Source organism: Aptenodytes forsteri, unplaced genomic scaffold (genome assembly GCF_000699145.1).
Source record: "Aptenodytes forsteri isolate BGI_AS27 unplaced genomic scaffold, ASM69914v1 Scaffold87, whole genome shotgun sequence".
NCBI lineage: Eukaryota > Metazoa > Chordata > Aves > Sphenisciformes > Spheniscidae > Aptenodytes > Aptenodytes forsteri.
The window spans coordinates 5,085,152-5,102,623 of NW_008796041.1; the positions used below are offsets into that span (position 1 = coordinate 5,085,152).

Consider the following 17,472-nt stretch of genomic DNA (forward strand, 5'->3'; position numbering starts at 1 on the left):
AAGGAGCAATCTCCATTCCTTTTAGAAAGATAAACCAAATACAGCCTAGCAGGCAGGATAAGGCTAACATATTGCCTTAAACCTCTCATACTTCTGAGAATCTGGGAAGCAAGCTGAGCCTAGTAGCCTTTTAACTCTGCACACTTTAAGGCACGTATGAAACTTACTTGACCTCATTTCTCTATTAAATGGAGATTGCCATCTACAAAGGGTAAATTCTCCCCACTCATTGCTGGGGCAACAGGGAGGGCAATTAGACTCCTACCACAGATGCCTCACATAGCTGTGTGTAATAAGGAAAGATGAATCAGGGCTTTTCCTCTTTATTTGTTTTCATTTTATTCTGCTTTGATTAATTTGCGGTGCTAAAGTTTTGAGCTCCTTTTCTCTTTATTTTTGTATAAATTATGTCAGGAGCAGGATTCAGTTTTATTGAATGTCCAGTTGATTAAAAAAAAAAAGTTGAGACTAAAGCTTGTTACAACAAAGTTCAGATACTTGGTGAAACTGGACCAGTTCCAAACAGTGAAAGTTAGCACAGGCCAGTCTTTAAAACTGTAATTTGCTCCAGTATGATTCAGCATGATCAGCAAGGCCTATTTGTCGTCAGCTAGAGAATAACCTTCTCAGAAAGCTTGTGAGATGAGTAACACTAGTTGACAGAGTGTTGTGTAGAAAGATTGGAATTGGGATGTTGATGTTGTGGGGGAGACATCTATTTTTTATAGGTTGTCTTTTGCATCTTCACAGTATACAAGCAGACGATAGAAAATTTGTGAAAATCATTATCCTGTCCCTGTACGATGGCAAGATAGATTTGAATGTGCTAGCAATTATCAATACAAAGCTCTCTTACTTTAATCCAGTAGATAAAGCGAAGTCCCCAGGGGTTGATCCCAAGCAGCTGGCTGCAGAGCTCCAAAAGGTTTCTCTACAGCAGTCGCCTCTGGTTGCTTCCTCAGGAGTGGAAAAGGGATCTCACGTTCATTCTGGAACCACTTCTGCCACCTCCAGCGCTGTTCCCAGCCCTGGTCAGCCTGGTTCTCCCTCAGTGAGCAAAAAGCGTCACAGCAGCAAGGTAAGAAACTTCTCAGTAGTATGGCAATAACATTTTGATGACAAGAAGAAACTGCCTATTTATCTTCTTTAGTGCAGCAAGAAATCACAGCACATATTGATAAATTTATTTCCGTGACAGCGATGAGTATTGCTGTTAAGGTATAGAATTTGGACACAAGGAAAGGAGATTTTGCGATTTATCCAAGATCATAAAAGATTGGGCCCTCTCTGAAAATAGATTTCTCGAACTTAATATTATTGTTTTTAAACAAAATAATTGCCCTTTTCATTCTTCAGTGCTGTTGCTTTTTAAGTGCATCCTACATGATGGTGAGGTACTAGTTCCACAGAAGAAGCTGATATTATTAAGACCATAATTTCCTTCTCTGTATTAAGCTACTGTTGGGAGTGTTAAAAGCTATGAATAATCATAGCAATATTAAGTATTTATCTGAAAGCCAGGGAAAGAACGAAAAATAAATTCACCATAAAAATGTATTTTGTCACTAGCTAATTCCTGTGAACTTGTTAAGCATAATTTCTCATTTTCTTTGCCATATCCTGTCCATTTCTCATCTGAACTTCTTTCTTCTTGTGCACCCACCTGCACACCTAGAAAGGGCAGAGTGGGAATTTAGTAGCATTTTTCACAGCTGAAGCTGGAAACTAGATCATAAAGTCATCTGTCACATTTTTGCATTTTGTGTCAAAAAAGTTAACACCTGAAGTGAAAATCAATCCTGTGAAGACTGCATTTGCTTAAGCAATTTGCAAGATAGCTAAAGCTGATGGCTATCCTGAATACCCAGCTTCTCACTGTCTTACTATTGGAAGCAAAGCTTCACATTGCAGACAAGATGCTTTCTAGATATTTATTTCTCTGTATCTTTATTCCTTCTTGGGACTGTCAGGTTCCTACTGCATTATTGTTATGTTTGTATTTCTGTGCTGTTGAACCTATGACTGTGATTTGAACTACAAATGTGTTAGGTGCTGTACAAACGAAAAACAGCCTGCTCATTTCAGATAGCTCTTCAATATGCTTACATAACTTTCATGTGAGGGGAAACACAAAAATCTCTTTCATCCAGCAGTTTAGCAAAAACTGTAAATATATCTATTGATCAGTTTGTTTTGGATAGTAATTCTGTCTTACCACAATTCCCATAGACTTTTAATGAACTAATTCAGATCTATGATGAACAAGTTAAATCCATATGTCAAGATTTACTGCACCTAACTTCAGGGATCTGGCAGAACTGCCTAATCGTCAGGTTAATAGTTGGTTTCATTACACCTTACTCTGGATATTGTAAACATCTACCTATGAACTAGTTTGCCGTGTACTTTACATTTACCAGTGAGAATAATGCACTTCTGAAGTACAATTCATGAGACTGGATGAAACCTGCCATTGAAGTGCATGCACTGCATGGAAAGGAGAAGGCAGGGCTCTTAGTGCAGATGTCACTGTCTAGACTGAAACCCCTTTCATTTCATTAGATGAATCACGCTCCTAAATTCACAGCATAGTGTATGGAGATCCATAAATCCTTGATGTGCAGTATATCCTGGAGAGGTGCTTCTCTCTGTCCACATGAGAAGACTGGGTTCCCAGCTTTGGCACTGTAGCAGGTCACCTAAAGTTAGATGCATAAATTTCATTTCCTGCTTCACAGAGGATTTAGTAATCTTTTATGAAAGTTCAGCTGGAGGCTTATGAAGATGAAACAAAAAATTATTAAAACTAATGCCTTTATGTAGGGGATGAAAAAGTCAAAAATAATCAGGTAAATGTTTAAAACATTCTTTGCTTATTTCTGAAAATCACGTTGAGAAGCATTTCTTTCATAACAACCACAGCTCTTGTTGACTTGTATAGTTTCTGTTCATCGACTGCAGGCCAAGTTTATGATGGTGTTGAGCTCTCTTAGAAGAGAAAGCTACTGCTCATCCTTTCTGGAAAAGCTCTTTGCCTTGGGCTGACAGCATTTCTAGGCAAAACATTCTTTGCTTATTTCTGAAAATCACGTTGAGAAGCATTTCTTTCATAACAACCACAGCTCTTGTTGACTTGTATAGTTTCTGTTCATCGACTGCAGGCCAAGTTTATGATGGTGTTGAGCTCTCTTAGAAGAGAAAGCTACTGCTCATCCTTTCTGGAAAAGCTCTTTGCCTTGGGCTGACAGCATTTCTAGGCAAGCTGCAGCTGGCTTTTTGCCTTGGGCTGACAGCATTTCTAGGCAAGCTGCAGCCTTGCCAAAGTATCACAACAGGCTAAATATCCAAACTGCCTAGATCTTGGTTTTGCTACTATTCTTATTTTTAGCAAGTAAAATCTTTTATTTTTTTTTAAGCTTTTCATATAGAATATACACTCCAGAAATGTTGTAGGAGTCTCTTTGATATTCTGCAGTGCCGATTCTCTCATATTTAATGTTTTGTCCCGTTACTACAGAGAGTGATAGTGCATAGCACCAGAGCCTAGCATTAACAACTCCCACATCATGGTAATGACAGCCTTCTCCAGCAGGCGTGATGGCATTACAAAGCACCGGCTCTTACACAGGGTGCGTGAGTGCGTGCACGGAGTATCAAAAGAAATTAAAATGAAATTAGATTAGCCATCACAGGAGGGATTTAACCTTTGGGAGCCTTGAGCTGACTATATCCTGTGCAGACCTGTTTCTTTTGAATGTAAATGCATGATCATTCTACGGTGCAGATTACATCCAGGATATAAATGCCCTATAGAAACATTTAATTGTCTTTGTGTCTTGAAGAATGGGTTGTTTTTGTAAATCCTCAGATCCTTTAGCTCCTACAGAAGTCAGCAGTGAAATGCTTTTCCTTCTTTTCAAATTAATCCTCACTGAGGCCCTGATAAAGAAAGATACTTATTTGCATCTCTGCCTTTCAGTCCAGATCCAGCTTCAAAGTTGGCTCAGCTCTGAGCTGGGGGTTGGACCAGATGACCTTGAGAGGTCTCTTTCAGCCTGAATTATTCATGTTTCTTTGAAATATTTGGGTAGTTCTTCATGGTCAGTTTTAAATCAGCTGACATCAGAAAGAAAACAAAATATTTAACATGCTGAATCACAGCCTTGTAAATGAATACAGAGATTTAAGAATGATATCGGAACATAGAAATGCACTTTTATTTTTACAGACAAGCAGATGAAAGCAAAGTAACTGCATGGCTAAAGGGAACTCCACTTTAACCACCTTTGGAAGTCCCCACACAAATTTGGCATGCCCATTCCCTTTTCTCTGAACTCCTACAGTATTCGTATTAATACATTCTGTATTACATGATACCTGAGGTGAACACACTCATTATTTTTGCTATTCAAACTTCTGAAAAACTAGAGCATTTAGACTATCCGACAGTGATTTTGTAGCTGCAGCTCAGCTAACTCTGTGTTATTTTGTAGCATTGTGAGTATTGTCAGTGCTAGTACAGACTGGGGTCAGAACTATTAAAGTATACTAAAATCCATCTGTAGAGGTGAAGTATGAGAAATGTAAGCCATTTAAGCCCTACTTTGAAAGTTTGCATGATGCTCAGGAAGGTCTCTGTCTTTGACAAAAAGAGTGAAATTCTCTCTTTGAATATTCTTTCAAGGACCAAACAAGTTTTAGGAGTACTTTGCTATCAATCTAAGATATCATTTAAGATTCAGAACATTTTATAAACTATTGATGATCTATTTTAGCTTTTAGAGGGATTACACTTTTTAAAAGCTTTGTAAGGTACCAAGAAAAGCTGATTTTAAAATTTTCCATTAGAATTATTTTTGAAAGGCACATACATTTCCAGAAAAATCAACTTTTTTTTTTTTTCTGAAAAAGCTTATGTTCATAAAGAAACACATCTAGAAGGCAAGGTAAAGCATGTAAAACAAACTAAAATAAGGCAACACAAGACAGTGAATATAACTATATAACAGGCAGGTTTGAACTGTTTTTCTCCCTTGTTTTGTGTTTGGCTGGGATTTTTCAGGTTAGTTCTGGTCTGCAGATCTGAGTGATTGAGGGGATGTTTCTTCATCACAAACCTGAAAAGGGTAGTACATCGCTTTAACTTCATGCTCTGGTCCAGGAGACATAGGCTCTGCATTGGCCTAATTTAAAACAATTCATATCCAACATCCTGAGAAAATCTCTAAGGGTTTTTTTGGAGGGTAGGGCAGCACAAAAGAGGCAGATGGGTTTTACGCTTCTCAGAAAGTGAAAGAAATCCTACTTACATGAAATAATATGTCAGGCTGCTGGTCACATCTGGAAAAATAGGAAAAGTTGACTTCCAGATCAGTCTTCGGAGAACAGTAAGTTTGTTCTTGTTTGCATCCTTTGTTTTCTGCTGCATCAACCAAGGAAGCAGATGTGGAGAGAATGCAAAAATATTCAAATCCTGCTACTGAAACAGAGAGAGATTTCTTGCTTGACTGATGGCTTACAGATTAGAGGTAGGCCCAGGGTGGCTCAACGGCACCACCGTTTAACAGAACAGCATATTTTTGAGAGTCCAGGATTTGAAGCAAATGGTGGCATTATTTTCCAACTACTAACAAACACGAGGGAAGAAAAAGGGGAAAAAAACCACACTGAGGATTTTATTGCTTTTGTCAGCAACCTAGAGAAGCTCAGCAAGAGAGAACAGAGAGGAACAGGCAAGATCATACAGCATCGTGAAGGGGAGGACAGAAAATTTAAATTTCATGTCATGAAAGTGTGTGGAGGAATTTGAAGATGAAGTGGTGTAGCTGAACTGATTATCAGAAAACACAGAATAAAGCAAAAAAAAATTATATGAGATGGGTTGCAATTAATCCACTTATACACATCACTCAGTTTTAGTACCATTCTTTCCACTCTTTCTACTCACTTTCACATGAACTCAATTTAAACTAGTGTAACCTTTGCCTTTCAGTAGAAATATGGCTGTGTTGTGCTTGACATTGTGTTTGGTTTCTCTTTGCAACATTCACTTTTTTTGGCCAGGATTAATGCTATATGTCTTTTTCTCCCCACGCCTCCCTGTGTGACCAATTTGCTCAGACAGCAAAGACTGGTGTTCAATTTGTCTGATTCTGTACTTGCATGAAGGCTGATCAAAATGGCTGGGCTGGACTTTAAGTGCTGTTGAAATACCATAGCTATTAGTTTTGAGCATACAAATTGGAGACATTTAAATGGTTTTTAAAAATATGTGGCAATACAGCAATATATAAAAAAAAGTTAACTTTGAAAATCTATTATTTCCAATATGCATATGTGTATATTTGTGAGTGTGTGCCTATGTATTTATTTATGTATTTTAATCTGGCAGCCCACTGAAACTACGAAGTCTGCTTCCCATCCAATCACTGGAGAAATTCAGGTAAGTATGCAGTTTTTGCTGTGTAAATTTTTTTTGCTACTGGCTGCATTTTTCTGATTAATAAGTTTGCAGAAAACAATCTCCATTAACTGATTTCTTATTCAACTCCAACCCCTTGGAATGTCACTCATGTATGTCAGTGCTAGATTTTCACCTCTGTCTTTAATGTTGGCTTGTGAAATACAAACAGAAGAATGGAAAATGCTACTGTTCCTGAAGAGGCTAAAAAAGTAGTGAAATTCATTCTAATCTTTAATCTTTAGGCACTTATTGTGGTTTACTTCAGAAATTCCCAGACTGTCTACAATTAAGCAAAATGTAGGTGGGTTTCTTATAATGCAGTGGATTCATTTCCATGCAATGCCAAGTTTGTGGTTCTCTAGCTTTTTACTCTAGTTTTTAAAAACAGTGGAACTGGGAGCAGCAGAATAAATGAAGCCTAATTTCCTATAGATTTCTGTCTTCTGTTTCCTTAGTTCATTCCTCTCTCCTATACTAGTACTAAGGGTCTTTCCATAGTATTATAACATCCTTCCCAGGCTTGGGCCCCAGGTAGTCAGAATTTGTGTAATTCCTACTCAATAAGCTGGCTGTTGCTCAGAATAATATCAAGCGTTCAAATTTCATCTGCTTTTTCCTGACTAGAATAGATCAATTCCTTTTTTTTTTTTTTTAACCAATACTGACAGACTTTGAAAGCAAACTTTGTTTCAAGATCCAACATAGTCATCTAGCATCTCATTCTGGTCAGGAGAGAGAGACAGAAACTTCTAAAATGTGTTTATTTCCAGCCAAAGAAAAGGTCTAAAGTCATTTTATTCAAAGGGTTTTGGAGAGGTATTGAATAATTTAGGAAGTAAAAATAACAAATTATCTTACTGTGTTTTAATGCATTCTCTAGCTTCAAATCAACTATGACAAACACCTTGGCAACCTTATCATCCACATCCTTCAGGCAAGGAACCTTGCTCCCAGAGACAACAATGGCTATTCTGACCCCTTTGTTAAAGTTTATCTTCTTCCAGGGAGAGGGTAAGTGTAGGAGAAATTTTGACCTGAACTTTCTTTTAAGTTGGGTTTGTTACTTGTTACTGAGAGTTATTGCTAGAGAAAATCCAGGTCCAACATCAGGAAAAATGGTGGATTTTTGATAGAGAGCCAGATCCTATTCCCAGGAAAATGTGCATACTTTGCTAGTGACCTCAGGGACTTCATGATCATTCCTATAGGTTTAATTTTTTTTTCATGTTTCCATTTAAAAATTCTAATACATGCAAAAATATGTATTAAAAGAACAACAGACTCTACTGAAATGTACTAAATATATGTAATACGTTCTGTAATACAGAAAGCTACACGTTAAGGTTAAAATAGAATTGTTGCTTCAGCTCAAGACATTCTGAATTTGGGACAGTTTTGCAAACATGCAGAATTACAGTATCTGGGATAAATTTAAGGTTGCAGTATAATACCAAAGGTGAGAAATACTAGACAGAAAGTATTTATTCCATGTGATTTTTTATTACTTTTTTTTTAACAGCTAAGATGTGATTTTAGAAATTCTGGTAATTTTGTATCTACCGACTATACAAATCACTAATCACTTTTTCACAGACCATTGCTTCTTAGACTCTGTAATTACAAATAGCTCATTAGTGTTTCCTTTAAAAGATATGTTTCTGTATCAGCAATATTATAACTCTTTTTTGTGCCCTAAAGTTACAGAATGTCATATGTGTGCATAAGTATACATGGTTATAATAATCCTGCTGACTTCAGTGATACAATAATATATCTAAAGCTGACGGGTCAGACCTTAGACTGCAAAGAAAATTCCTGCAAACTTCTCTGCTTGTGTAATCACACTCATCCTAAAAGACTCTTAGGCTAGGACCGTGCAGCTCAAAATCTGTATTTCTGTTCTATTCAAAGTAACAGGAAAGTGGATGCTCAGGTCACAGTTCAGCATTTGGCATACGGACAAGCACCACTAAAAGCACATGAATGGCACAACTAAAGGCATGGGTATTCTTTTGTAGTTTGCTAATTCCGGCTATACAGCATTCAATATTGTTCAGTGGCACTGGGCCCAAAACTATTACTGAATATAATGGGAACAGGTCCTGAATCTTGAGGGGTTTTTTAATGTACTTAAGAGCCTTGTAAAATACTTGTCAAATCAATCTTACTGGAAATTTTGCAGGTACATTCACTGATGTAGAAACATGGCTTTGAACTAGAGAGACTTGCACCCTGCAGAGGTCTAACCCAGATCCAAGTATAGGTTTAAACTTGTGGCCAAGTTGTGAAGAATTTGGATTTTAGTTTTGCTTGGGTTCTTTATTTCAAAACATGGCAATGTTACAGTTTTGCATGTAACTTGGGGCTTTAGTAAATAATGAAAATGAAGAGCTTCCCAAAAGTGCCAAACTTGTTTCTGAAAGCAGAAATTGAATTGCTACTGAATATCTTTTATCTGTAGTTCAGTCCATGCTAGACTTCTCATTCTTCCTAATGCCTCTATTTCCTTTGATTCTGGTACTAGAAACTACCCATTATTCACATGTTTTCTTTCATCTCTGTTCTCATTTTCCTCACACTGCTTCCTCTGTGTTCCTAACTCTGTAAATGCTGGGTACGCAGACAAGTCATGGTTGTCCAAAATGCAAGGTAGAGTGTACTGTCTTCCAATTTTATTCGTTCATTTTTGTATGCATGCATGATATTATGACAAGCCTGTGCATTGAACTATAGATTTCTCTTGAGTTTTGATGACATGCGATTGTAGCATGGTTTTACTGTTCATTCTCTAATGAATGCCATTTCCAGGTCAGAAGGAACTGGAAACAAGTAATTAATGATGTTCCTCAATGCAATAAGATTCTAGGGCCAAACTCCGATGACAAACAAAATTTCTTTTGAAGTCTGGAAGAATTTAGTTCAGAGATATCTAAAAATTAATTCTTACTCACTGAAAGTTTCACAATAATTATCTGTGAACTTCTATCAAGATTTTGAATGGTGTTACTGCCAAGAGAAACAGGCACTGTTTGGAAATGAAATGGAATATTTTTCTCTATATACCTTGCGCAGTGTATAGACATTAAAGCCAGATAATTGCCCAGCTGGCTTTAAAGCTGCTTGACCACATAAATGGCTATTTGTGGTAAACAAAGTTGAATTTTTGGTTATTGAAATTACTAGTGCTTTGTTTGTCCTGGAGTTGGAAACATAAGGCAAAACTCCATTCTCAAGATATGCTAATATCAGTCCAGGCTAAGTATATAATAATAGTAATTCAGCCCTAATTCTAAATTTGTTTAAAAGTAGAAACCTGACCAAACAAGTCAGCAGATGAATTTTAATAAACAGATCTTCTCCATCATCAGCCTGTTTCTTCATTAATAAAATTATTTAATGAGAGTGTTTAAATGCCACATTTTATATGCAGTTATGCTAATACACTTTTTTCATTGCACTTTCAGTTGTATTATGTATTAATAAACTATAATTAGGGAAGCATAGAGAAACGATAAAGAAAAGAGTAATGCAGTTTGTGTCTTTTCACACAGAATACTCTGAATTTCAAGCGCAAATTATTTCATGCTAGGTATGGACTGGTTTAATGAACGCATTTTATTAAAGCATCTCCATCTGTTAATCACAATTGTTGGGGGGAAGGTGCATCGGTGGTATGAACTTAATGTATTTGCCAGATCCTTCCCTTGAGAGGTCTAGAAACCTTCAGCTGTCATCCAGTTTAGCCTGGGTCTGCACCTCCTTAGAAATGGTCAAGGTCTCCTGCTTCCCTCTGCAACAGATCCAGACCACAGGTTACATGAATGTGGGCTAATGCCACCCTTGCCAGTTTAGATCCAGATACTGTATAGACTTCAAAGGACATACTCCAGAGTTACCGCATTAACAACACAGGTACCTTTTGTCACTGCCAGCTTTGAAACTCAACACTGCATGAATCACCTTCTCACATATTTCTGAAAAGAATCAGAAACTTTGAAAAGGTGATGAAGTAATAATGCAAAAGGAAATCCAGAAAAGGAACGGGAACGTCTTGGTGTCATTTTCTTGGCTGGGTGCACAAAGGGTCCTTTCCTACTTTCTTCAAAAAAGTGAAAGTATATCAGTTCCTCAAAACCAGTAGATCTTACGACATTTAGACAGGCCCAAGCTGTATAATACTATCCTGGCTTAGTTAAAGTAAGAAGTAAGGGGGTTATTCTGGGTGTAGGAGTAGTTTGGATAAGTTAATATTTCATTAATAGTTGATCAGAATAGATAATTTGAGGAGTACTGTGAGCCCAGAGAGAGAGAGATGCTGCCAGCCCAGCCGTCACTTGCCCGTATCCCATGTCTCCTTATGGGTCAGTTAAATCTCATTAGTACTTTGAGTGATGGGAATGCTTTTCTCCGATCAGAGAGTGGGAAAAGAAGGTTATTGAGGTGCTTAAAAAATTTAAGAGCATTACTGAATAGGATTTGCCATCAAAATCTAGTTTCCAAAAGGATTCTGATTTTGTATTTCAGCTTTCCTTCCAAGATATGCAAAGAAATAAATTTGTGTGAGTTGCTTTTTTATATGCTCTTGGTCCCCCTAGATTTTGATTCATCTTTTTCTCACTGGCATACAAGAAGAAAGAAACCTCCTCTTTTTTTCAAAAATATACCATTGTATGCTGTAGCTGACAGGACTGATTGAACTGAGGAGAGCTGCTGCTTTCTTCTCATAAGCAGAGGTGGACAGATACTTTGTTTCACGGGTCCCAATGCCCTTCACATTTTTCGATAAACTGGAAGAGAGTGGATAGTATGTTTTGCAAGAAAATAAATGGAACTGCATAGAATGACTAGAGCAAAACATAAGAGCAAAAATAACTGCAAATCCCTTTCATTAAAATATACCAGTCTAGTAGGCAGCTTGGATTTGGCCACCCCCTTTTGGAGAATAAGGCCATTATGCACTCCAGAATAATTAGAGGGAAGCACTGCACAGCAGAATTGAGTTTGTGGGTGAAACTGCTAGTGCTGAAGACCCTACATTGACATATACGTGTCAGTAAAACACATACATCTTTCACATAACCTTAATTCAGACCTGCTCCAATCTGGTACCATGCATGGTACACCATTAGTGACTAGCTGATTAAATGAGCCCCTGGAGTGCATCTTCTGAGTTAATCTCATATGAAAGGAATCTAGTTCATTAGCTCTGAGACCATGCCACAGTGTGAACCAAAACACAGTTCAATCAAATTCAGAAGTGAGAATCAGGAGAACAGCACACTACCAAAAAGTAATGTAGGGAAACCACAGGAGAGTTTAATAGGGCAGATACAGGTCATTCTGTGGCATTTGGCCTTAGTGCTGGAGAACAGTCCTGGGCACATTTAATTTAGTAATAGATATAGCACATAAGTACTTTTATGTATGGGAGGTTTGAACAGAAGACAAAGGGCAGTTGACTTGCAGAGTGGCAAAAAGAGGTTCTTTACCTTATATCTTGTTGGGTTTTCAAAGTATTAAAAGCTTCTCATGTTCTGCTACCCATCTCTTTTGAGATGTTCATTAAAATTTATATTAAATTAAAATTGGAATGGAAGCAAATCTGACATCAACGCTCACAGAGCTAGATGAATCCATATTCTGTTAAAGGTTAGTGTTTTGCTTTCTCCATACTCGGGAAATGCAAAGTACAATAGAAAGCACTACCGATTCTTTTTAAAAACAGATTATGCAGCCAAACTTTTTATTCTTGGCTATTGATAAAAACAATCATGACCTGGATGCACTTTTATGTTTGTTTCCAGTACAGTTAGAGGTATAGGCAGAGAACAGGATCAATAAGAAATTTGGTTTCTATCATTAACAGGGTATTAGTTACCCCGTGGCATTCATTAAACATTCTTGTGAGATGGGACTCCTGTAATTAGAGACTGTAACCTATAAATATAATGGATTCATGCTACTTTAAAGTGCTAATAAGAGGATGGTCTTGGAAAAGAAATCAATGCATTATCACTTCAATTTATAATCAGAGCCCAACACCTACAATGAGAGAACAAAGCATATGTGCATGTGCTGACTGATGCTTTATGTTGAAACGGTTGTAGGCAGAGCTAGCCTGCTGAAGAGTCAGAAGATGTTTTAAAAGACCATGTCAGGAAAGCATGCTAATGAAAAAAACCCAAAGGCTGTCATTATCCTCTTGTAACCCTGAGCTGTTGCAGAAACGAGGGATGCAGTTCTTTTCTTTTTCTGGTTTTTGATTTGTGCGTGTTTTTTTGCATTAGAACTGAAAGAAACAAAAGATCGCTAATGTAACATTTCCTTCCTTTGTTCAAATTCAGTGCTGAGTACAAGCGGAGAACTAAGTACATACAGAAAAGCTTGAATCCTGAGTGGAATCAGACGGTCATTTATAAAAATATCTCCATGGAGCAGGTGCGTGACTGGTCGTACTGTTCAGTGCAATTTCCTGCTTTATTATTTGTATGGTCTGCAGTGCTTGCTGTGAAAAGAGCAGTACTACTGGCAATTCTGTGAACCCCTGTAAAATCTTGCCAGATTTAGGGGAAATTTGGAACTATTTCCTTGCCTCTGATAGAGTTTACTATATCAATACTCTCTTCTTGTCCCTTCTACTCATAAAAATGGTAATTTGTGGGGATTACACTCATAATCATGGCATAAGTACAGATGTAGCAATTTAAAAAATGATAGTGGAATACAGGGAGGGAATAAATTGAGACATAGGTTTCTGAAGTAGATGCAGAAATCACTGTCACTCTTCATTCCAAAAGCCATGCAAGCTCACACAAAACACAGGTCCTACCATTTTCTTATTCAAAAATATTTACAAAATGTAGAGATACATTTTTAGATTTAGCAGCAATGTACAGCAATGGGCTTGAAATACGAATCATCTGAAAAAAATTTATAAGATACTTAATTTCCTTGCAATAGAAAGATTTAACTCGTATCTGGGAAAGAGGTCTGTGGAAGTCTTCTCTGTTACTTGATGGCTTCCTAACTCTAAACTGACCTATAGGGTTAACTGAGGCAGTATGTAGCAATTGAGTCGTCGTCTTCTCCATCTCCCCTTTGTAAGGGACTTTTTACCATTTGAAAAAGGCATAATGAGCAAAATGATGACCAGTCCATTTGTTTAAATTGTGAAGTATATTTTACAGAATAATGGATCTGTACACAGTCCCAGATCTTTTTGCCTTCCTTAGTGTTTTGTTCTTGGTACTTTCAACTTCATTTTTCAAGGCCACCTAATCTTTCAGTACTTCTTAAAAAAGCCCTGAATAATCAGACTCTTTAGTGAATAGATTTCCCAATGCTTTTAATATACTTCTCCAACATGACACCAAGACCTCAATATTATCTTCCTAACTTAAAATTTGGTTATTCATTCTTCTTGTTCATTGAGAGGAACATAGATTAAGATACTCATTTTCGCATGGAGCAAAACCCTTCCCACAGAGGAACTTACATGGTTGCTCATGCAATCTACATATCTGAACTTAACAGGTAGTAGCTCAGATTTACTTCAGAGGTACCCTGTTGTATGTAGTGGTTATGGTTTGCTGGGTTTTGCATGCTGTTTCATGTAGACTTGCATAAATGGTAGCTCGTTGATATTGCAAGCGTCAGAAAAAAAAACCTGTGACGTTTGTCTAGCTGCAGTATAAACCGTGGGTCTTCTGGGTTTTGTGAAAAGGTTTGGTGAGTCTTAGCAATATTTCCAAACTGAGCTTTGCATTTAAGAAAGGCTTTTCAGTTTACTTAATTTGCTTTCAGGTTCTGCTGTGACATTTCACAAAGCTGTAATTAAGAGTGCTTGCGTGTTGGACATTTAATGGCTGTTTGGGGATTCAAAATTGGATAACGATCTTAGTCTAGGATTTCTTGGACAGAGATTTTTATGTCAGAAAATCCAATATCTTTGATGTCAGTTTTTTGACCATCAGTTGATGAAATTTGCCTTTAGGTTGCATATTGAATTCATAGAACCTTTGCTTTCTGTTTGCAAATGTCCTCCTTTTCCCTTCCTCTGAGACTGTTATGCAGTGCTTATAGAATCATAGAATCATAGAATCATTAAGGTTGGAAAAGACCTCTAGATCATCGAGTCCAACCATCAACCCAACACCACCATGCCCACTAAACCATGTCCCTAAGCGCCTCATCTACACGTCTTTTAAATACTTCCAGGGATGGGGACTCCACCACTTCCCTGGGCAGCCTGTTCCAATGTCTAACCAAATGTTATAAGTGTGTAAGCTTCATCTGAGCACCACATATGTTGTATATTTTGTACTCTTGTCACATAGAAGTGTGTGCAGGGAATAGTGTTTCCTTCCACACCTTTCCATGGCTTGTATCTAGTGGTAAGATACCAGTGTGAGTGATTCTTCTATAAAATTCAGTGTCCTGACTTAGAGAACATACAGTAAAGCACATTTCTAAATCACCAAATAATTCCATGCTGATGATAAGTACCCTCTACAGTTTGAAGAACTATCACCATGCAATAGTATATTGTTTGCACTCATAACCCTCACAAATGGATATTTGAAAATAGTTAGGAATATGAAGAGAAGTACAAGACAATAATTATGATAGACCGGGAATGAGTGTTCTAATCACCAAACAAGCAAAACTGCATCGTGCACTAAGTTAGACAGAGTTAGCAGTCATACCCTAACTTAAATTCATGAATCTTTATAAATATTATTTCTTCAAAGAAGCATTTCCTTTCCCTCCATCAAAGCATGGGTTGCTTGCTGAGAGAAAATAAGTATTATTAAATATTTCCTAATATAGTTCTCTTAACGCCACTGTCTAGACTTTAGCTGCTTGTACAATTTTTCATTTTCCTTTTCTCTTTCATAACCTAACTGAAATTAAAGTGAAAATAATTATGGGAAATAGATCACTCTTTGAAATGAAACAGACTTTTTCAAGGTCGGAATGATTAGTTTTATCACGTAGCAAATTCTACTTTGACAGCTGTAGAAAAAAGAAATTAAACTGTGAATGTTTAGTAATTTTAAGTTTTTTGTTAAGTAATAAAGTGGAGATAATTACAGTTTGAGAGGAAGGACGAGTACACACATTACAAATATTGTATAATAATTGCTAACTCTTGTCAAATACCTACTCAGAGCATGAAAGAAAGCATTAGAATAATTTAAGGAGAAGATGGTAAAAAATGTAAGTTCTGTTGCTGGTCAGGCCATTGGTATAATGTATGACCACAATATAAGGCGTGGCTTTGTTTGCCTCAATTTCTTACTTGTCAGAAAGCAGATAAAAGTATTTTCTTAAATGATGGATATAATTCATTAAAGCAAATAGCTCTTACTTATAGCTCATTCCTTAAATTGAAGGTAATATATTTAGAAGGAGTAATATTTTCAAAATCCTTGAGTGATGTAGGAGCCTATGTCTTATTTCCAAAAATAAGAAAAGCTTTCTTATGAATCAGCAAGGTGTTGGTACCTAAATCTTACTTAATATCTTGGACAAGAGAAAGTAAGTTTCTGAGTGAACTAGCAAAAGTCTTTTTGTCCTCCCATGTACTGAAGTACAGCAATATAGAGAAGAGTACAATAAAATGTTAAATATTAATGTAAACAAAAATAGGTATAATGCATGATAATACACCACCTTCATTGCTACTCATCAAATATCCTAACTGAGACTGCAATCTTTTATATTGTTTCTGAAGTAATTATAGGAATTTACTTTCAGCATAGGGGAAAAACAAACTGCATTAAAATTACTTCTTTCCTCTAGTCATGAGTTGTATGAGATTTTCAAGGAATATGTATTAAATATTTCAAGTAATGCATACTTAGTTACACAGACCCTCATTACCCATAACAACACCCAGTGCTCTCCAGACATTTAAAACAAGAAACAGACACTTCTGTATGTGTGGTGTTGGCTATATCTTCCGTAACATAAAATGTTTTTCACATTGGCTGAATCTGCATATTCCTTCATTTTCTTTAAATGATGGTTGTCCACTGCAACCTAAAGCTAACTGGAGTTCACATGCAGTAATATGCTTTTAGGTGGGGTTTTTGGGGGTTTTTTTATTTATTTATTTTTAATTTTTCCACAAGGCAAAGCCTGAAATCAGTTGCAGCTTAGTAACACCTTTTTCATAATATGCTTGGAACCCAGATAAGGTTCACAACATGTGTAAACTGCTTTCCTTCTTTTAGGGACACTTTCTCATTTTCCTATTGATACATTGCCCACTTGCAGAAGCCCACTATCAGATGGATAGTGGGTTTCTGCAACCCATCAGTATTGCTGTCAGGTAAATTCCTGATGATCTGAACTTCTGGCTTCATGACCTAAAACTGGATGACGTTAGGCAGAACCCTACTTTGCTGTGATGGTATAATGGCTGCTTTTAAAATCACTAGCCATTGAGTGTTCTTTACCTTCAATAGTGGTACATAAATATATCTTCAGAAAAGCAAATTTTCTTCCTCTTTGAAACTCATTTCATGCACTCTGCTTAATAAAGCTTTTTTGATGGTTTTTCATTGTCATAATATTTTATAAAAGCTTTATTAAACCAAGAGTCTTAAAATAGATATCTCAAAGAAATGTAGAGTACTGCAAGTTTTCAGCAGTTTTATTATCATACTAATGAAAAGAAGCTAGCAAAGTAGGGTTGCAGTTACTTGAAAATCTTCTCTATTTTCCCCTTTCCACCAAAAATCCTTCAAATCTTTGTTTTTTTTTTTCCTTTCCTGGATCTATACATTCTTCTCTGTCCTTGCACAGTCATCACTTGAAACAAGAAGACAACATGTCCTCCCAAAATAGAAACAATTGAGACAATACATTTCTGAAGAGTATTTATGCTATTCCTCTTTTTTAAAGGATAAAAATACATATACTTAATATAACATCTAGCAGGAAATTATATCATCCAGGCAGCTAAAAGTAGCATGGACCAGTGGCTGCTCAACTCATTTTTT

The 17,472-nt window shown here is 36.7% G+C and overlaps 1 protein-coding gene across 1 annotated transcript in view; it reads left to right on the top strand.

Moving 5' to 3' along the window:
- PCLO (piccolo presynaptic cytomatrix protein) overlaps positions 1–17,472 on the top strand; it is a 393,514-nt gene that overhangs the window by 309,110 nt on the left and 66,932 nt on the right. The window contains exons 15-19 of the mRNA XM_019473705.1: positions 867–1,078; positions 6,392–6,442; positions 7,344–7,474; positions 9,086–9,112; positions 12,808–12,901. Of these exons, the coding sequence (XP_019329250.1) occupies positions 867–1,078; positions 6,392–6,442; positions 7,344–7,474; positions 9,086–9,112; positions 12,808–12,901 (515 nt within the window). The remainder of the gene's footprint in view (positions 1–866; positions 1,079–6,391; positions 6,443–7,343; positions 7,475–9,085; positions 9,113–12,807; positions 12,902–17,472) is intronic.